This window comes from Mesoplodon densirostris, chromosome 2 (assembly GCF_025265405.1).
Source record: "Mesoplodon densirostris isolate mMesDen1 chromosome 2, mMesDen1 primary haplotype, whole genome shotgun sequence".
NCBI lineage: Eukaryota > Metazoa > Chordata > Mammalia > Artiodactyla > Ziphiidae > Mesoplodon > Mesoplodon densirostris.
This window is the reverse complement of record NC_082662.1, coordinates 15,275,217-15,296,487: the sequence shown is the minus strand read 5'-3', so window position 1 is coordinate 15,296,487 and position 21,271 is coordinate 15,275,217. Positions and strand designations below refer to the sequence as shown.

Genomic DNA, 21,271 nt, shown 5'->3' with positions numbered 1-21,271 from the left:
CAGCAGGCGGGTGTGGCGGGAGCGGGTCATCACTCCCCTGTCGACAGACAGGAGGCCACGTCAGAGCCCCTGGGGTCCCAGCCCTCGTCGCAGGGAGAAGCACAGAAAGTGGAGGCAGCTGGGGGCTGTGGAAAAGGCTTGGGGGTCAGAGGCTGGTCTGGGTCCCAGCTTTGCCCCACTCTGTCTGGGTGACCCCAGGCAAGTCCCCGCCCTCCTCTGAGGCAGTTTCCTCATCTACAAAGCGGAAGTAAAAGAAAGGCTTACATTACAGGGTCATGAGGAGAAGATGAGACCACGCTTGTGACACATCTAACGCCAGGCAGGTCTGGCCCAGTGCAGGCTTAGCGTTATATAGGGGCTGCTACCAATGATGATACTTACAGCTCACCTTTGAGTGCTTGCTCTGTGCCTGGTGACTTATTTGTCAGGGTTGCGAGGCTAGCAAATGACGGAACGGGTACGGATTTGGGCTTGGTCTGTCTCTGGGCAGGTGGTCTTGAAGTTGGTGGGCTCCACTGTCGTTATCAGGGTGAAGGTGGCCATCAGCTCCCAATCGATGGGGGAGATGCAGCCCTACCCTCGGAGGTCCTGGGTGGCTCGGGGCACAGCAGGAGGAGGGCTGACAGCTGTCGGGCAGCTGGGTGATCTGGAAGGGTGCTTGTGCACAGGGCCATCCTCGTGCATCTGCACTCAGACAGACGCACACACACACCCGGCACCCACGTGCCCTCGTCCAGGACACGTGCAGACAGAGCCCTGTGTGCACTTGCCCAGGCTCGCCCCGTGAGCACCCAGCGAGTTGCAAACACCCAGAACAGACCTGCCTGAGGGGTGCTGGCAGGACCAGTGGGCACAGGCTTCCGGAGGAAGGGAGGCTTTCGTAGCCAGAGTGTGGGAGCAGATAGGGCAGGGTGTGAGCTCACTGACGAGGGCTTCTAGGGCCTGGTGTGCAGCACCTGGGCACCTGTAGGAATGGGGTTGGGTAGGGGACATCCTGGCCTGCATGGGGTCCTGGTGGCTCTAGGTGAGGGATGGCCACGCTTCAGGGTAGGGTGGGAGTCGGGGCTGGCGGCCCCTGACCTCGTGAGTCATCACTGTGCTTCCCGGGCAGGGCAACGTGGTCCTGTGGAAGCCCAGTGACACTGCCATGCTGGCCAGCTATGCCGTCTACCGCATCCTCCGGGAGGCCGGTCTGCCCCCCAACGTCATCCAGTTTGTGCCAGCTGACGGGCCCACATTTGGGGACACTGTCACCAGCTCGGAGCACCTGTGTGGCATCAACTTCACAGGCAGCGTGCCGTAAGTCCCCGAGGGGGGTGGGCAGGGGGCCTGGGGACGCTCACCAGACCTCGTGACCTCTGCCCGGGAGCTGGGGCTGTGAGCCCAGAGGTCAGGTGCTGTGGCCCTGGGTGAGCCACTTCACCTCCCTGAGCCTGTTTCTTCCCCTGTATGACGGTGGTCATGATTCTTACCTTGCAGAGTAATCGTGAAGGCCAGACTAGTTAATGGACAGGAAGGAGTGTGACAGGCTGGAAGTGGCCTACAGGTGTTTGGTGATATGGATTTCGATGCCACCACTGTCCCTGGAAAGGGCACAGGGGAGCTTGGAATAAATTGGAGGAGGAGAGTCAGGAAGGCTTCCTGGAGGAGGCGGCATCTAAGCAGACGAGTAGGCCAGGCAGAGGTGGAGGAGAGCGTTCTAGGAGGGGGAGCAGCATATGCAGAGGCATAAGGCTGAAGCTTTTGGGCTCTGGGGCGGTGGACGTGGTCCCGTGGGGCTGGAGGGTGGAGCTGGGGGCCGAGGGTCAGAGGGTGGGGGCAGGGCATGGTTCAATCACAACTGCTCATTCACTCACTCAGCTGGTGTTGATCGAGCCCCCATGTGTACCAGGCTCTGCCGGTGCTAAGACTGGGCATTGAACACACGGAGTGGACAAGGTCCTACCTCTTGGGGGATTTAGTTTTGTGACTATAAGGCCCCATGAGCCTGCTTAGGTGTCTGGACTTTATCCTGAAGATGATGGCAGCCAGGGAAAGTTACATGCAGGGGGCATGGCTTAATCAGACTTCTTTTGTTTCAAGCAGGGATTGCAGATGGTAGCTCTCCAGTTGGCCCTGGCAAGTGTTCTTTGACTCCTAATAGGGATGGATCAGCCTTGTACCATTGGGACAGTTTCATGTAAAAATCCAAATATTGGGCCTCTCTTAAGAACCTGGTCCCACTGGTCCTGCATTTCCATGTGGCACCATTGGCTGGAGGCGGGCAGGAGGTCTCTGGTTCCCCCCGTCCTGACAGGCCCTGGGCCTCTGCCTACCTGGACGGCCTCACTCATTCTCTGTCTGGCCCCTCCGGGCCCCTGCGTGCTCAGCCTCTGATCTAGATGATCACTGTGGCTACTCTGAGCACAAGTCTCCAGTGGGTGGAAGCAGGAGACAGGTTAGGAGGTGTCCACGTCCGGGGAGGGATGGCGGGCGCCTAAACTTGGGTGGAGTCGTGGGAACGGGGTGAGGTGGGCTGATTCAAGTGAGGAAGTAGCAGGGAGACTCGATCACCTGTCCGTGGGGTCAAGGTCGGGGGGGTTCAGTGGGAACATCCAGGCTCGGGGCAGGAGGTGGGCATCGTTCACCAAGGTGGGCAACCCAGATGGCTGGGCACCTGGGAGCCTTGGGAAGAAGATGAATCACGTGCTGGTCACTTTGAGTTTGAGGTCCCCATGGGTCATCTGGGTGGAGATGTTGGGGTCTGCACTCCGGGCCTTCCAGGTGTCCTAGGGACACCTGCGGTGGCTTCTCGCCCTCTCTGCCTGGCCTCAGGCTCCCCTGCAACAACAACCCCTGCTACGGTTTGCCGGGTGGCGATGGCAGCGTTAGAATTGCTGAGGAGGGCTGTTTTCCAAAAGGCCCGCTCTGCCGGCCACGGGCCCCATGGGTCTCTGCCTATTAGCGGGCGGAGCGGGCCTGGCCCCCATTTGCCATGCTCTGATGAGCAGCGGGCTTAAAGGTAGGAAAGTCATAAATTAGTATTAGCTACTGTGTCGCCAGCTCCCTGGTGATTAGCATTTTTATTGTTTTGTGGTGCTGAGGTTGGTCACACTTGGAGCCCAGGGAGGAGGTAGGGGCCTGAGCTGCGTCTCCCAGGACCCTCCTTGGTTCTGTGGAGCCTGGGCGTGAGGTCGTGGTGCCCCTCGCAGACCACGGTGGTGCCTGTCCCCCATCAGGCACCCACAGCATACCCAGCACTGTCCCAAGCACTTGGCTCACATTAGAGCCATCACAAAACAGCCCTGCCAGGTGGAATGGTTCTCTCCAGTTCCCAGATGTGGCACAGAATTTGAGGCTCAGAGAGGTTAAGCGGTGGTCACAAGATCACACCACCGTGTAGCCTGAGTCAGGACTCGAACCAGGCATCCCCTGGCCTCAAAGCCTGGCCCTCCTCTGCACTCTCTTGCCGCCAGGCCTCCCCTTGCTCCCTCCTTGTAGGCCCGGAATGCAACCCATTTCCAGCTGCTACCACCTACTCGGTTCCCCATCCCCATCACCACCACCGCTGTGACCCCCGCCCGCCTCCTGCGGGGCTGCTGCCCCTAGCGCTCCTCCCTGGGCTTTGCAGCCTCTTCCTCTGGTAGGGCCTGCTCCCTACCCCCCAGGCCCCTCACCCTCTCAGGTGCCTGAGCCTGGCTCCCTAGTCACTGCCCTGTCCTCTGCTTTTAGCACCTTCAAACACCTGTGGAAGCAGGTGGCCCAGAACCTGGACCGGTTCCATACCTTCCCACGCCTGGCCGGAGGTAAGGGCCCCTCTCCCCGTGCCCTGCCCTACAGCCCTAGGGACCCCTCCCCGCCCTGGCCGCCATGAAAGAGGAGGAGGCGGAGGTGATGCCCCCAGAGGTGGGGCGGCCCTGCAGACGCAGAGGACTCCTTCAGGGTGGAGCCCCTGCTCTGGCACTTACAGAGCATTTATGCCTCAGAGTGTGCATTTTTTCTTTGATTCATTCATTCATCCGTCCATCATTCAGCAAGTAAATTGTTAAGTATGTTCACAGGCACTTTTTGGACACTGGGGATGCAAAAGACGATGAGACCCAGAGACCCAGCCATTACGAACCTCTATTCCAACAGCGGGAGGCAGACAGTAAACAACTAGATACATGATGGCAGGGAGTGAGAAGGGCTGTGGATAATTAAAGGAGGGCAAAGAGGTGACAGGCAGGGACCCTCAAGGGCTGGGCGTGGTGGGACTGTGACTTAGGGGTGGGGTGGGAGGCCTCTTCAGGGAGGGAACATTTGAGCTGAAACCTGAGCAATGAAAAGAAACCAGCTTCGCAAAGGTCCGGAGGATGAGCCATCATGGGTACCCGCACTGTCCGGTAGAACTTTCTGCAGTAATGGACATGGGCTATATCTGTGCTGTCCCATAGTACAGCCTCGCCACGTGTGGCCGCAGGGCACTTGAGACGTGGCTGGCATGGCAGAGGAAGTGAAAGTTTTGTTTCATTTAATTTTAATGAATTTGAACTTAAATAGCCTCGTGTGGCTGGTGGCTACCCTGTTGCACAGCCCAGATCTAGGCCAAGGAAATGGCAAATGCAGAGGCCATGAGGTGGGAATGAGCTTGTGTTTGAAGAAACAAGGCCAGTGTAGCTGGGGAAGGGAGGGAGGGGGGTGGCAGGAGATGGGGCTGAGAGGTCAGCAGGGCCAGGTCTTGTCAAAATAATAATTTTCCCACAAAGAAACAGTTTCATGGTCAAGGACATTTGGCGTGCACTGTGTTTAAAGTAAAACAGATTCCTCACCTGCAGGACTTCTCAGAGCCTTTAATGCACTAATATATGCATTGCCTATCTTCAAGAGCAAAGGCTGATGTGCAGTGTTTCCCAAACTCTATGGACTACACAACCCTGTTTTGACAGAGGACCCCCTGGGCCATGTTTTTCATGGAACACACTCCGGGAAGATGCTGAGACCTCTCGAGAGGGAGGGCTGTCCAGGCTCACACAGTGCAGTAATGGCAGAGCTGGAGCTGGTGGTTCAGCGTTCTTGCTCCTGGGGGTGAAGTGGGGGGTCACAGGGAGACTGGACCCCACGCCTGAGCGGGTGGGAACTTTGTAAAATTTTATTGAAGTATAGTTGATTTTATAATACTGGGTTAATTTCCACTGTACAGCAAAGTGATTTCAGTTATACATATATATATTCTTTTTCATATTCTTTTGCATTATGATTTATCACAGGATATTGAATCTAGTTCCTTGTGCTATACAGTAGGACCTTATTGTTTATCCATCCTGTATATAATAGTTTGCCTCTTAATCCGGTGGGAGCTGTGATGGGGGTGTCAGGGCAGGTGACCCTCCTCAGGGCCAGCTGTTGCACCTCCAATTTCCAGTTCCCCAGTGTGCCCCAGTCCAGCATTCACGAGATGGGGGACAGTGAGTCCCTTGTGTGAGCTGTCCATGGTTTTCTGTTCTGTCTCCTTCCCACCATCTCCCTGAGTGAGAGAGACCGCTACTTACTCTACCACTTCCCCCCTTGAATATGAGACTTTAATCTCTCTGTGCCTCAGTTTTCTTGTCTTTAAAATGGGATAATAATGGGAGGTTGCTGTGAGGCTTCAGTGAGACGGAGCTCAAAGTGCTTTGACCTGAGTCTGGCAGTTAGTGCTTTGTAACGTGAGCTGCTATTAGCTGATGTTTAACTGAGTGAGGAAACCGAGGCCCGGAGGGTGGAGTGATCTGCCGAGGCTCCCTCACGCCAAGGAGATTGAGGAGGGGTGTCCCCACCGTAGATCAGGAAGAGGGGCCAGCCCTGGCCGTGGACCTGGGGTGGCCCCCTCTCCTCTCGCTGGGGGGGTCGGGGGAAGGCTCAAAGGAAGCCGCGCCCACTGCAGGGAGTGGACCAGCTTTGGGGAGCCTTGGGTTCTGGTCCTTCCTTTGCCTTTATGTTGAGTAGCACCCCCAGGGCTCAGTTTTCTCATCTGTGAGATGGGGGAGCTGGTCTTGATGCCCCCTGGTGCCCTTCGCCCTTGCCTGGGCCTCCGTTTTCTCATCTGTAGGGTGGGAGGACAGGCCTGGCTGATCAGTTTCTGGGAGGTTGTTGGGCTCCGACTCTGCCTTCTCGTGCCCTTGTCCTGCCAGTACTGGGGCTGGTCGCAGGGCCCTGCGGATGAGTGTGGGCGGTGTGTCGGGCCCCTGCGCTGGCCTGGGGGAGCGCACCCCCTACTCTCATGCTCCTCCACCTCCCCGCCCCACCCCTGAAGAGTGTGGCGGGAAGAACTTCCACTTTGTGCACCGCTCGGCCGACGTGGACAGCGTGGTGAGCGGGACCCTGCGCTCAGCCTTCGAGTACGGCGGCCAGAAATGCTCGGCCTGCTCCCGCCTCTACGTGCCCCGCTCGCTGTGGTCGCAGATCAAAGGGCGGCTGCTGGAGGAGCGCAGCAGGATCAAAGTGGGCAACGTGAGTGGCGCCGGCCTCCCCGCCACAGCCCAGCGGGGAGCTGATGGGATTGGAGGCTGGGGGTGTGTGTGCAGGGAGGGCGCTCCCTTTGTCTCCGACTCTGTCTCCTCCCATGTCTCCCTTGCTTCCAGCCTGCAGAGGATTTTGGGAGCTTCTTCTCTGCCGTGATTGATGCCAAGGTATGAGCAGGAAGCAGGCTGTTCCCGGGGTCCCATGCCTGGACTGGGTGGGAGGGGTAGGAACAGCTATAGGGGTGACCCAGACCTGCTGCTTCGAGCAGGGCAGCCTGATGGCCACGCATACACCCACACCACCCCTGCCAGCTCTGCAAAGGGCGGAGGCATCCGTACCCAGAGGGCAACTCGCCTCCCGCACACCCTGCCCAGGCTCGACGAGCCCCCTTTAAGTGCCTGTGTTCATACGCACACATACAAATAGGCCTGCACACTGCATGCATCAACCCGAACACGCACGTACATGCACAGCCGTGAACACGTTCATGTAGATTTCTGAGTGGGAGCATGCCTGTAGATTCACCCACGTAAACACACGCACACCCACATGCACACATATCCTACACAGAAACATTCGTGTACAGGTTCATATGTGTATATAGGCACACTTCTGGGTCTGCACGCACAAACACACATAACAAACACATCCATATAATGCAGGCATATGTGTGCCTACGTACGTAAACCTAAAAATTCATGGCTATATGTGTATATGTGTGTTTGTGATGTTTGTAGTTCTAACACACATACACACACAAGCCAAGCGTGCACAGCTGCCCTTGTCTCTGCCCTGGCTCAGCCAGCCCCCCCCCACTTCAGAATTTGGGCCCAGGGACAGGTGTTTGGGGTGAGTGTGTCAGGGGGCTGCTGCTGGGAATGGTCTCCAGCCAGCCCTTGACGCCACCTAACCCCCCGCCCGACCCAGTCCTTCAGCCGCATCAGGAAGTGGCTGGAGCACGCCCACTCCTCGCCCAGCCTCACCGTCCTGGCTGGGGGCCAGTGTGACGACTCCGTGGGCTACTTCGTGGAGCCCTGCATCATCGAGAGCAAGGACCCCCAGGATCCCATCATGAAGGAGGTGATGGGGCGGGCGGCCCGGGGCCGGGAGGAGGCAACCTCTCCCCCGAGCATGGCACACACACAGGGCCATGGTGCTTCACGGGGCATCATCCCATCTCACAGATGTGGAAAGTGAGGCCCTACGAGGGGACCGTCTCACACCCGGTGAGAGCGGAGCCAGGCCCTGAGCTCGGAACTCCTGACCCCAAATCCAGTGCTCTGTCTTCGACACTGCTGACCCGGGCTGGTGTCCTGGCACTTGCGCTGTCCACAGCCACCAAGGGCCCCTGTGGCCATCTCAGTGGCTGACACTTGTAGACTCTTAACTGTGGGCCGGGCATTTGATAGAGATGAGGTGGGCATATCGTTCCCATTTTACAGATGAGAAACTGAGGCTCCAAGAGGTCAGGGCACTTACCCAGGAGGACAGTGCAGGGGTGGGGGTCTTCCCCCAGCCCCTTGATGGCAGAGGGGACGGTGATACCATCGGGCAATTCCTGGGCTGACTGTTGCCAGAAGTCTCTCCTTTCCAAGGGCCTGGGCCCTTGGCTCTGGGTGTGGGTCTGGCTGGCAGGGAGGCCAGAGACTCCTTGGATCTTCTGCCAGGTTGGGGTGGGGTGGGCCGGGTGGAAGCCATCCCCAAGGGAACCCAGCGGGAGGCAGCGCCTGGCCCTTCCTGCAGGGGCTGAGGAGGGGGATGGGGAGAGGCGGAGGCCAGAGCAGGGAGACGGGAGGCCTCGGGGTGTTGGTCCAGGTGGGGCCTGACCCTGGGGCTTCTCTCCCAGGAGATCTTCGGGCCTGTGCTGACTGTTTACGTCTACCCGGATGACAAGTACAAAGAGACGCTGAGGCTGGTCGACAGCACCACGAGCTATGCCCTCACGGGGGCAGTATTTGCCCAGGATAAGTGAGTGGCCGCAGCCCCTCCACTCTAGTCCCGGTGTCCTGTCCCCACAGGACCCTGCTCTCCCTGGAGACTGCCCTCCTGGGCGCTGATCCTAGTAATAATGCTGCCCTTGCTTATCTCCATTCTCCTCACCTCCACCCTGACCGGCAGGTAGACACAGGCAATGGGCTCTTTGTTAAAATGCAGATTCCGGGGCCCCACTATTGGCTGCTGAATGTAGGTGTCTAGGGCTGGGGCCGGGGAATCAGTGCCTTTGACCTGTTCCCCGGGTCTGATGGGGCTGCAGAGTGGAAGACAGAGGTTTGGGCCCAGGTGCACTGCTTGTCTGGCAGAGGCAGGATTCCAACTTGAGCACCGGGACAGTAAACCTGAGGCTTTGCCCTTTCCTTTCTCTGTGGTACTGCTTGTCTCCCCGTGTCTGCCTTTAAGAGTGGAGGTGGGGGCTTCCCTGGTGGCTCAGTGGTTAAGAATCCGCCCACCAATGTGAGGGACACAGGTTCAAGCCCTGGTCCGGGAAGATCCCACATGCCGCGGAGCAACTAAGCTCGTGCGCCACAACTACTGAGCCTGCGCTCTAGAGCCCACAAGCCACAACTACTGAGCCCGCGTGCCACAACTACCAACGCCCACATGCCTAGAGCCCGTGCTCTGCCACGAGAGAAGCCACCGCAATGAGAAGCCCGCGCACCACAAGGAAGAGTAGCCCCCGCTCGACGCACCTAGAGAAAGCCCATGCACAGCAATGAAGACCCAGTGCAGCCAAAAATAAATAAGTGAAATAAATTTAAAAAAAAAAAGAAAAAAAACATTGAATTGTTTAAAAAAAAAAAAGAGTGGAGGCGGGATTGGCACCTGAGGGGCAGGCTGGGGGTCTGGAGGTTCCCCAGCTCCCAAAGGCAGGAAAATTGGACCGAGATGAGCCACTCTCTCGCGTATGTATAGCCTGACCCTCATCCAGCCCTCACAGATGCCCTGCGAGGAAGGCGTGCTAACCCCCTTTTCAGAGGAGGAGGCTGAGGCTCAGAGACTCCTGGGAGCCTGTCAAGGGCCCATAGCTGGCGGCTGGCCTCATGCTCACCAGGGTGGCCCATGTGGGCTGGGACGGGAGTGTTGGAGGTTGGCCCTGGGTCTGGAACGAGGGTGAGCTGGCTGCCCTCTTACCGCTGCCCTGTCTTGTAGGGATGTTGTCCGGGAGGCCACAGAGATGCTGAGGAACGCTGCCGGCAACTTCTACATCAACGACAAGTCCACTGGCTCGGTGGTGGGCCAGCAGCCCTTTGGGGGGGCCCGATCCTCTGGTGAGTGGGGCCGCCTTTCCAGAGGGGGGCCGAGTTCCTGGCGGGAGACCCTCGGTCCTTCATCTCAAGGGTGTTAAGAGGAACAGCAGTAGCACCATTTACTGAGCACTGTGGGCCAGGCCCTGTCCTGCCAACAGCCTCCTAAGCTCAGGTGCTGCCGTTCTTCTTCCCATTTTATAGAGGGGGAAACTGAGGCCCAGGGAAGTGAAGTGACTTGCCTAAGGGCACATGGCTAGAGAGTGGTGGAGCCGGGATTTGGGTCCCAGCGCCCACACCTTTTACTGTCATACTCCAGGCCACTGTAGTCCATCCCCCTCCTGTTTACAAATAGGGAAACTGAGGGTTGGCGAGGGGTTGTGACTTGCCAGAGTTCCCAAGCCCAGCCACATGGGCCGGAAACCAGGTCTCCCGACTCCCAGTCCAGTGCCCTCCACGGTGCTCCCCTGCCTCCCAGACACCTCTTGCAGGTGGGGTGCAGGGACCTGGGGAGCGTGGGCGTCCTGCCTGCTCGCCAGCTCTGCCTTCCCCGACATCCGGCTGAGTGCCCTCCGCACAGATGCGCTCGGGAAACCCTGGCCGCTGTGACTGGGTTAGGGTTAGTTTGGCAGTTTGCTGCCCGTGCTGGCGCCCATTTATTCCATCAGCTCCTCCCCACTCCTTTTCCCTCTGCCCAGAGCCGTTGTATCTTTTTGGAGATAAACAGAGCTGTCTTTTCCACAGGGACTAATGACAAGCCAGGAGGGCCCCACTACATCCTGCGGTGGACGTCACCCCAGGTCATCAAGGAGACCCACAAGCCCCTGGGGGATTGGCGCTACCCATACATGCAGTGAGCCCCGCTCGGCGCCTCCACCGTCCGCTCGTCTGTCTGTCCAAACGACTGACCTCAGTGCACTGACCCCACCCCAGGCCCTCCACCCCGCTCCCCACGGGACGACCCTCTTTCTAGGGCCGAGGCCTGGCCCCTGCCCCCCACTGGCCTGGCCTGTTCCACCCTTGGAGTCAGATGCCGGGCTCTAGTTTGAGATCACGCTGTGGGGAGAACAGGGCCGCCACCCTTGACCCCATCGGCTGTCCTAGAAATTCCATCTGGTAGGTGGGACCTTGGTGCCCAGCTGGTTCTCCATCTGTCCCCTTCTCTTTCCTCTACACTGTGGCCCAGTGGCTCAGGGACCTGAGGAACGGTGGTAGAGTAGCTCACGGATCCGTGGAGGAAAAGGAGGCAACTCTGGGGCCCCTGGCAAACCTCACCACCCACAGAGGCCCCTGGCCTTGGCCCCGGCTTCTCCGGGTCTCCAGGATTTCATGTGGCCACAATGGCCTATAGGGCTGGCAAGTCGTGGCTGCAGGGCATGGGGCACCAGCTAGCCTTGCCCTCTTTCGTCCGGGCGGCTCCCTAGCTCTTTGCCCAGATGCGCCTGTACCAGCAGGTACCTGGGCCCAACCAAATGCCTTAGACCCCGTGTGCCTTGCTCCAGAGTGCCTGAGCTCACCTGAGACCCACGGATTCCTGGCTATCTCCGTTTGGGGGTCTGGGGGGACTGGTGGCCAAGATGCGGGATGTGCTGGTCCTTCCTGTTTGGGCTGTGAGATTGGCAGACTTTGGGGGGCCCTTACTGCTACTTCCCTTAGCTCTCGGGTCCTGCCTCTAGAGCCTGGGGTTTCCTGCAGGAGCTCAGCATCCACTGGCTGTGGTTGAATAGGCCCGGGTACACGTTGCTCCCGCCTTCCCCAGCACCCTGAGACCTCCCCTTGGGTCCCCATCCAGCCCGGGCTGAGGCTTTGCCTCTAGAATCATCCCTACTTTGCATGTTAGTGGCTCTGTGTGGACTGGCCCCTAGGAAGCCTGTTCCTTGACGCAGCCGATCGGTGGACACTTGCAAATGCATCCTGGGTAGGTGCTGGGTGGCCAGGGAACGAGAAGTGGTGACTTTGGAGGACAGTTTTTAGGGGGCCCCGAAAGGGCTGGGCCCTCCTCAAGCATAGCTGGCATGGGGCCCCCGCGGGGCTGGAGTGGCCATTCCCCAAGTGCACGGTCACACACCTTGGCCCCCGGTCAGGGGTGGGTCCTGATGCTGCCCGGGTTGTTTCCCACAAGGGGCCAGGTCAGGCGGTGGGGTGGGGGGGTGTGCGGAGGTTTTCCTGGTTCTACTGGTTCTACACTGTGAGGTGACAATGGGATCTGCCCGATTCCACCTAATAAAATGCCTCTTAACCAGGTCGGTGGTCTTTCTGGTGGGGTTGGTGGGGACTGGTCACCTCCTACATCTGACGGAGTTGCCAGTGTGTCATTAGGTGTCACGAGGGCCGTGCCCTTGGTGTGACGGGAGGAAGGGTGAGCACTGATGGCGGGAATCCCTGCTGTGGTGGCGGGAACTCTGGCGCCGGAGGGCCTGGGTTCAAATGCCAGCTCCAGAAAGTTGTGCAATCTCTGACCCTCCGTCTCTTCATGTCTTAGATGGAAATAACCACACACACACGCACACACGCACGTGTGTGCACTCACATGCACACAGGTTGTCTTGAGAATTCAATGAGTTAATTCATATAAGTGCTCAGAGCAATGCCAGATAGGTAATTAATGATTCAACAATGTAACCCATTTATCCATTGTTATAACAACCACTGTTATGTGCTGTGATAGTTAAGTTTAGGGGTCAACTGGGCTGGGCTATGGTGCCCAGATATCTACTTAAGCATTATTCTGGATGTTTCCATGGAGGTGTTTTTTTGGATGAGATGAACAATTTAAATCAGTGGACTTTGAGGAAAGCAGATTACCCTCCATAATGTGAGTGGGCCATATCCAATCAGTTGAAGGCCTTAACAGAACGGAGACCGGTCTCCCCCAAGCAAGAAGGAATTCTGCCAGTGGCTGCCTTTGGACTCAACTGCAACTTCCTGCGTCTCTGGCCTGCTGGCCGGCACTACAAATTCTGAACTTACCAGTCTCCATGATCACGTGAGCTACTTCCTTACAATAAATCTCTCTCCCTGTGTCTGTCTCTCTCTACGCCTCATAGAGGTTCCATTTCTCTTCAGAACCCTGAGTCATACACGTGCCAAAGACTATGCATGTGTTTTTTTCACTCACAAGTCTTAGGAAGGAAGTGCTGCTGTGCTCCCATTTTGCAGATGAGGGTACTGGGGTGTAGAAAGGTGAAGGGACTTGCCAAGGGTATGCTATCAGTGGGGTGGAAACGCAGGTCTGTCTGATTCCAAAACCCATTCTCTCTCTTCCACCCGGATGTCCACACATGGCTTGCAAAGATCTGCTCAGTTGGCCAGGTGACATGGCAGGGAGCAACCGTGGCCAGTTAGCTTGAGCCTGGAATCTGTGGGTCTAAACCCACCTGGGCCAGCTGACTTGGAGGAGAAGACACGTGTGTCCTGACCTGTCTCCACCCACAGATAACGTAAACAGAGCTGGTCCTGAACCACACAGATGCCACCCTGTCCGAGGGTCCATTGGTTAGGGCTGTTGGCTGGAGGCTCCCAGAGCTGTGGGAAGGGGAGGGGACTCAACCCCGGGCAGAGCCCCTGCCCTGGCTCACCCAGGGGCTGCTACTGATTTGTGGCAAAGGGGGCTTGAGTCAGGGACAAAGGGCAGCACCCAGAGTGCTCTGGCTGGAGCTCACGGAAGGGAAGGGAGGCAAATGCCTTTTGTCGTCGGGGGATACATAGGCCTCGTTAACGTTGCCGAATGGAGTGACTTATTCAAGGTCACACTGAGACAGCCGCAGAGTTGGCTGATGACTGGTAGTGTTTTACCTACCTAGTCTCAGAGCCTTGACGTTGACCCTACCAGGTAACTATTACAGCATTCTATGGAGGGGCTAGTGGAGGTCAGAGGTAGAATGACGAGCCCAAGGTCACATAGCTGCTTAGTAAAGGGCCGGGTTAGCACCTAGGGCTATGGGTGCCACAGCCCATACTCCTCTCCACCTGCTGCGTCAGGTCCCCGACTCCCAGCTATGCCTCTACCAGTGTCATTTCATCCTGGTGCCTCTGACTCCACTGAACGAGGTCAGGGGGTGGCTCAAAGCTAACGTTCACTCCGCTCTGTCTGCCCTCCCTTGTCCCCCAGACTTGGGGCTGGTGGCTCCCGAAGGCCCAGTGCCCACCCGGGTGCCCGAGGCCTCTTTGCATGGTCACTGCAGTAAGTCCCCATGTCCACGGTGGCCTAAGGAGCCTCTTCATTTCCCTGCTGTGGCTGGGGGCCCAGCCACAGGCCTGGGCTGGAGCGTGAACCATTTGACTGAGGCTGGATGTCTCTGCCACCGCGGTGCCGCCCGTGGGGCGTGCACGCTAAGGAAATGAGGGGCCACCTGTGCCCCGGTCACCAGGCAGACCTGGAGCTCCTGGGGGGCAAGAGGAAGCAGCAGGGTGCAGACCCACACTCTTCACAGAGTCACGCCTTCATTTTCATTAACTCCCCTACCGACACATTCGTTATCAGTTCCTGTAGGTCCTCTGTCTAGAGGCAGCGTAGGAAATAGTAAGAGTCACCATTACTTGAACGCAGGCTGTGTGCCAGGTGTTGTGCTAAATGCTTTAGACGTCACACCCTCGGATCCTCACTGCAACTCCTGAAGGTACATTCCATTAGTCCCATTTTACAGGTGAGGAGACTGAGGCACGCATGGGTGAAGTAACAAGTGCACCAGTAGGAGACGACTGCCTGGGTTTCTGTTCCTCATGTCTGCCTGCCTGGGCACTGAGCACAGCCCTGATGTCCTGCCTTAACCCCTCTTACCTGTGCCTTGGCCTCCCCAATCTCAAGAGTTGACGTTTCTGTGGGAGCTGAGGATCGAATGACATGTTTTAGAACAAAGTGCCAGGTCCCGTGCCCTGCATAGAGTGGGATGCTCAGTGAATGAGAACCTTCACCCACCCTCTCAATACCCTCATCCTGGATGCCTGTGCCCAGGAAGGAGATGAAGCTGGGCTTCCCTGAGCACCTATCCGTGGGCAGGTGCTCCTGCTAATTAGCTTGGACCACACCAGCCTGGGAGGGAGGGAGTATTATTTTGGCCCCATTTCACAGATAAGGAAACTGAGGCTTAGGGAGCCTCAGGGAGACTTGTTCAGTAAGGGACAGGTACAGGGGCAAGAACTGGCTATACCAGCACCCCCTTGTCCTGGTCCCTCGAAGGAATGCAGCAGCTTCTGGGTGGGAGGCATCCAGCAGGTGGATGGGAGTAGGTGTGGCTGACACTGGCTCCAGACATAGCCAGCCTTGTCCCCCTCCCCCGGGTTGTTGACAGCCACCCTGGATGGTGGAGCAGGTACCATATGACCCTAGGTGCCGGGGTACGTGAGCATTCTGTTCTGGGGCTTTGCCGTGCCCTCCCTCCAGGCCCCAGGTGCCTGGCAGGTACTCCTCAGCCTCGTGAGCATTTGGCGCACAGAGGCCGGGGCAAAACGAGGGAGCTGATGTCCTGCTGGGCACCTGCTTGGTGAGGTGCATCCAGGCAGGTGTTGTCAGAAGGAGAGTGAGGCTTGTGGAGAGATCTGAGTCTTAGGAAGGAGAGTCATACAGAATCATAGACCCTAGCCCTTTACTGGGCCTAGAATCGAGGGTCCCATGCCAGTTCCATACTAGGACAAAAGCCATCAACACTGTAATATAATATTCACTATCATTTATTAAGTAGGTGCTTGATGTATTCATCCCATTTAATCACCCTTGTTTGAGGCGGCTGTGCGCGTTTTACAGGTGAGGAAGCTGAGCAGAGTCAGGGCCTGCTGGTTGGCCCCTGTCCAGTGGTGCAGGCGGGGCCCTCCAGAGCCCCACAGAACAGGACCAGCCCCCTTCCCCATCCCAGCCCTTTATGCTCCCTTTAGCGACGATCACCTTTTTGGCTCTTATCGGGCTTGTGGTTACTTGGAATCTTCAGATCTTTTTCTGAATGAGACACGGCTTGTGTGTATCTCTGGACTCAAGAAGGTGTCCCAACCACAGCAGAGTCCCTCCTTCAGGCCTTAGCTGACCCCTAGGTCCCCAGCTTCTAGGGGTCACCCTACCCACTACACTTTTGACATCTCAGAGGGGTGACCAATGAGGCTGGGTCCTCTGATAACCAGCTCTGAGGCCTCCCCTGTGCCCTCTTCCAAGGTGTCTCTGAACCAAGCCAGCTGGCTCAGGGGCTGTGCAGCTCCCAGACCCTCTTGGGGAAGCCCTGCCTGCCTACCCCTGCTCTACCCTCAGCTGGATTGGAGCTAGGTTTCCAGCTGCCCGATTTTGTCCTGGAGGAGGCAGTATTGGTAGGAAAGAGACAAGGGAAACGGTGGGGCGGGGGGTGCGGGGCAGAGAAGCAAACAGAGGATGTACAAAGGTGGGGTAGGGGAGAGAAGCCGATGCAGGCCCCAGTCCCTGGGGTCATGCCCCTCTTGGGGACTCCCCCCTGTGCTCCAGGCCGCTCCAACCACCATGGCAGGGGGGACGAAGGAAGTTTAGGGAAGCCCCCTCCAGCCCAAAGCAAACTTGGCCAGTTCCTTTCTGTAAGCACCCAGGGAAGCAGATGTAAGGCAAATGGGCAGCATCTACCGGGCCCCTATTTCCATGGCTCACCCCTGCCCCATGAACTTTGCATAAGTCTGTCATGGTTCTCCACCACCTTGGCAACCAGTAGCCACAGAGGTGTGATCATGGGGACCTCGGGCCCTGGACTGGGCCATGAGGATGGCAGTGCATTCAGCCTGGGCCACCTTGGGGCATGTGCTCTGGGTGCAGCCCTGAAGGAGAACTGCAGGGCCTTGGTGTTCCTGGACATTTGTTCTCAGGGCAGCCAGTGCCCTAGCCTCACCCACTTGCCCTTCTTAGGTGATGTCAAGGCTAGAGGGGACCACGGAGATCATCCAGCCCAGGGCATCTCAAGGGTCACGGACTGAGCCTTGTGTCATCCTGGATCTGGGCGCATGGCTGCATTTATCGGTGTGTGCATTAGTGTCCAGGGCTTTCATCAGAATCTCAAAAGGATCCTTGCCCCTGAAATGTTAAGAAGCACCGAGTCCATTTTACAGGTGGGGAGACTGAGGCCCAGAGAATGGAAGCCACTTGTCTGAGGGCAGCCTTCAGGTTGGGGCAGAGCTGAACCAGAAGCCAAGACTTCTGCCTTTCCATCCAGAGCTCCTTCTTCAGATTTTAGTGTTCAGAGAAGATCATCCATCTGGACTAATAGCCCCCACTAAGCAGGGGGACCCCATCATTCCTTCCTCATTGGAGTGCCTTGGTCAACACCATTCTCATGAGCCCCCATTAGGGTCTTGGATTCCTCCAATCCACACACTTGCCAAGTGGCTTTGAATAAGTTACTGTCCCTCTCTGAACCTCAGTCTCTTCACCTGAAAAATGGAGAGATAATAATAGCACCTCAAAAGGTAGTGAGAATAAAATGGGATGGCAGCCTGGTGTAGAATGAGCCCTCCAAAAGTGTTAATGATAGAAATAACTTGTGCTCATTATCACCATCCTCCTCCCATTCTCGTGGCACAGACGCTGTCTCCCCCATGGAGCTCTTGGCTGGCCCACGCCTTCCCTCCTCCTTACCCCTTCTTGGCAGCCAGCACAGTGTGGGTCATCATAGAGCTGTCCCGACATGCTTTTGACTTGATTGGAGTCCAGGGGAAATCCACCTGCTTTTCTGGCCCTTTGGCGACTGGCCCTCTCTGGCCTCAGTTTCCCCATCTGTATAATGGGTAGGTTTGTGGAGCTCTGCAGACCCTCTCAGCTCTGATACAATACGCCACACTATGAATGGCCCTGGTGCCCCTGGAATCTTCCAGCACGTGCTGTCTTCACGAGCACATGGCCCTGATTTCTATCTCCAGACCACAAGCTATATCCCTTGTGTGTCCTGGCTGTGTCCCTTGTGCCCCACCCAGCCCTGGCACATAGTGGGCTCTGCTAGTGCCCTCTGGATGCATGGCTTTCTCAGCCACTCTTGTCCTCCACAACGCCACACCCAGGGGGCTCCAGTTAACTTAGATGCTCTTTTCCTCTACCATCCCCTTACCCCCAAGCTTTGCTAAATAATCTGACTTGACTGGGAGTCTCCAGAACATTCCAGGGCCACCCAGCAACTGGCATCTTTATTCTCCCTCTTCAAATGGACGCACACACTCATTGTGCCTGGAACTGGTCCTTCACCAGCACCTTGGCCTTGAGGTGGGACCTGCATTGGGAGAGGGCGGCACCCGTCCCCACCCCTGTGGTGGGTGCAGGGTGACAGCTCCTGAGGGCAGAACACACCCAAATCAGACAGTACAGGGTTGAGAGCTTGGCAGCCTGGGTCCAAATTCTAGTGTCATTGGGAATTCCCTGGCGGTTCAGTGGTTAGGACCCAGTGATTTCACTGCTGTGGGCCCGGGTTCAGTCCCTCGTCCGGTAACTAAGATCCCGCAAGCTATGCGGTGCGGCCAAAAAAGTTAAAATAAATAAATAAATTCTAGCGTCACTACCTATTAAATGTGTGCTTTTTGGCAAGTTGCTTAACTGTTCAGCTTCAGTTTCTTCACTTTAAAAATGGAGGTAGGGGCTTCCCTGGTGGCACAGTGGTTGAGAGTCCGCCTGCCGATGCAGGGGACACGGGTTCGTGCCCCGGTCTGGGAGGATCCCACATGCCGCGAAGCAGCTAGGCCCGTGAGCCATGGCCGCTGAGCCTGCGCGTCCTGAGCCTATGCTCCGCAACGGGAGAGGCCACAGCAGTGAGAGGCCCGGGTACCACACACACACACACAAAAATGGGAGTAATAATGGCTGCTTTGCAGGGTAGCTAAACGATATGATGCATAAAAAGTGATTGGCGTTGTGCCTGGCATATAATACACCCCAGAAAAGTGCTATTTAGCTATGGTCCTCACGACTCCCTAAGTATCTGGCAGGGCAGAGGACAGTGGTCTCGGGGGCTCCTAGAAAGCCACCAGGGACCATGTTCCAAGGAGGCCAGTGTGGCTGTAGTTTGGGGCACACAGTGCACGAGAGCACAGGCAGGGAAGGATGGGTGAGCTGGGGCCAAGCTGGGGAGGCCTTGAAAGCCAAGGCCAGGAGCTCAGCTGTGATCCTGCAGCAACGTGGATTCCCAGGGGCTGTTAGAGCCAAGGTGTGATAGACTCAGAGCTGTCCTTCAGGGATTTAAACTGTCAACCTGAGGCAGACAGGGAGGTCCAGACAGGAAGTTATAAGGGTCTGAGCTTGGGGTGTGGCAAAAGGGGGAGGAGTCTGGAGAGAACTGATAGACACTGTGAATTAGTGCTGGGGCTTTTGACCTGCTGACACGGAGGGTGAATAAGGGCAGTCCAAAGAGGACCTCCCCATTGTACAGATGAGGAAACTGAGGTCAGGAGAGGGGAGAGCTAGGACAAGAACCCACACCTCCAGACACCCTGCGCAGGGCTCTTCCTTTCATTCTATGGGTTGGGTCTCCCCCACCCCCCACTGGTTTACATACACCCAGAGAGGGCCAGGGCCAGGCCCCAAATCATGCAGCAAATCCTGCATCTTTCCACAGCACCCAGAGGCCTCTCCCTGTTGTTTTCAATGTCTGTGGGTTGACTCCACTCCAGGGGAGGTCAGGGGCGAGGGAGGGGGTGCTCCCTCTGGAGTTGCTAAAGACACAGCCAGTATCTTTCAGGGTAACTTTGAGATTTGGGCTCTTTCAGCTGGGCTCAGAGCCCGGGGTGCCCCCCGGGGCAGTTCATTTCATTACAAGAAAGGACAATCTTGCACTCTGGCAAATTCACCTTTCTCCAGGGTCTGCCCTGCACCCCACAGTTCACACATGCCTTTTTATTTAATCCCCACACCGATCTCATGAGGCTAGGATTATTATTCCTACTTCAGTAGCAAACAGAGGCTCAGAGAGGTTAAGTAACCTGCCCATTCTCACACAGCACACAGAGCTGATGTCCAGTCCAGGCCGGCTGGAGTCATGTTGCCTCAATGTTCCTCGAGTGTAGACACACACGTCAGCAGGAGCTGGTCAATGATGTAGGTCTGTTACCAGGGGCTCAGTGCTGATACAGATGGAAGAGTCACTGCAGCTCAGAGCAGAAGTGGTTCCCATGAACTGGTACCAGGAAAGGGTTCTAGGAGGAGGTGAGGCTCCAACTGGCCCTTGAAGGAGGATCGGGGCTTGGCAGGGGTGGGCAGGGGGACAGTACTGGGTTTCCAATCCCCTTTTTGTCCCTTGGAGCCTCCTCCCCCCATGAGCCTGAGCCCCAGGAGCAGCATTCAGACCTGTGACATATCCACCTAGGCTGGGCATTTTATAGCAGGCCCCCAAGGCTCCTGCTAGGCCATATTGTTGGGGCAGGAAAGGACCAAAACAGCATTCTGCGGACAAGGGACTTTGATTAAAACAGGTCCCTGATTTGCTGGAGCCGTCTCCCTCCATTCCACTCCTTGGGGGCAGTCACCTTCAACGTTAGGAATTTTCAACTTTCCTTTCTGCCAACACCCCTGCCCCTGGGTCCTGGATCCAAGGGGGGATACCTAGAGGGGGCTCCCTCTGCAGAGGTGATGATGGATTATTGGGCTGACAGATGGCCCCCCTCTCCCACTCCCACTTCCCAATCTCTTTGCTGCTGTTCTGCTGCTTTTACCAAAAGCAAGGTGCTCGCGATGTAATATGGCAGGGAGGTTAAGAGCCAGGCCCTGAGGTCTGGCTGTGTGATTTGAATCGCAGCTCTGCTGGTTGTGCAAACGACACAGAGTTTCTTTTTTGTGTGTGTGTGGTAGGAAGGCCTCTCACTGTTGTGGTCTCTCCCTTTGCAGAGCACAGGCTCCGGACGCGCAGGCTCAGCGGCCACGGCTCACAGGCCCAGCCGCTCCGCGGCACGTGGGATCCTCCCGGACCGGGGCACGAACCTGCATCCCCTGTATCGGCAGGTGGACTCTCAACCACTGCACCACCAGGGAAGCCCAACACTGAGTTTCTTAACTTCTCTGTGCCTCAGTTTTCTCACCTGTAAAATGGGGTTAGTAATAGTCCCAGTTATTGTGAGTGTTAAATGAGATGGTGAGTGACAAGCACTTAGTGTGATGCCTGGTTCTTAGTATCAGTGGCTGCTGTTTTGGAACAACTACTATGGGTCAGGGGCGGGACACGTGACCATGTGCCAGCCCCAGCTTGGTCAGGCTCTGGCGTGTGGGCTCCATTTGCCCCCCTACTCTGTCTCCTGATGGGAGCATCTATGTCCTTTACTCCCAAATGCTTGAAACATCAGGGAGATGTGACCTGACCTCATCTAAATGGCAGAAGGCGTAGGTGTGGCCGGGTTAGCAGGACATGCTCTGTACACTGCCAAATGGGGTTCTCCTGGACCACCCAGGCTCTGCTGTGCCCTAAGAAGGGATCATCCTAATTCCAGCCTCCTCCCCTTCCTTCAGAGCCCTCAAACCTCTCTACCTGTCCCGGGTGCTTTCCTGCTCCTTGGACAGCGACAGGACCCATATGTAAATGTCTGTGCAAACCCCCTGGTGTTAGGTTGCCAGCTCTCCAGGGAGGCAAAGTCACCTCTGGGACCTCCACTTCCCAGCC

General features: G+C 57.0%; 1 protein-coding gene across 1 annotated transcript in view; it reads left to right on the top strand.

Annotated features, from left to right (window-relative positions):
• Positions 1-12,458, top strand: part of ALDH4A1 (aldehyde dehydrogenase 4 family member A1) — a 32,726-nt gene extending 20,268 nt beyond the window's left edge. The window contains exons 8-15 of the mRNA XM_060089049.1: positions 1,112-1,299; positions 3,712-3,785; positions 6,254-6,450; positions 6,582-6,629; positions 7,390-7,542; positions 8,309-8,430; positions 9,610-9,728; positions 10,449-12,458. Coding sequence (XP_059945032.1) covers positions 1,112-1,299; positions 3,712-3,785; positions 6,254-6,450; positions 6,582-6,629; positions 7,390-7,542; positions 8,309-8,430; positions 9,610-9,728; positions 10,449-10,561 — 1,014 coding nt within the window. The 3' untranslated portion in view covers positions 10,562-12,458. The remainder of the gene's footprint in view (positions 1-1,111; positions 1,300-3,711; positions 3,786-6,253; positions 6,451-6,581; positions 6,630-7,389; positions 7,543-8,308; positions 8,431-9,609; positions 9,729-10,448) is intronic.
• The last annotated feature ends 8,813 nt before the right edge of the window (positions 12,459-21,271 follow it).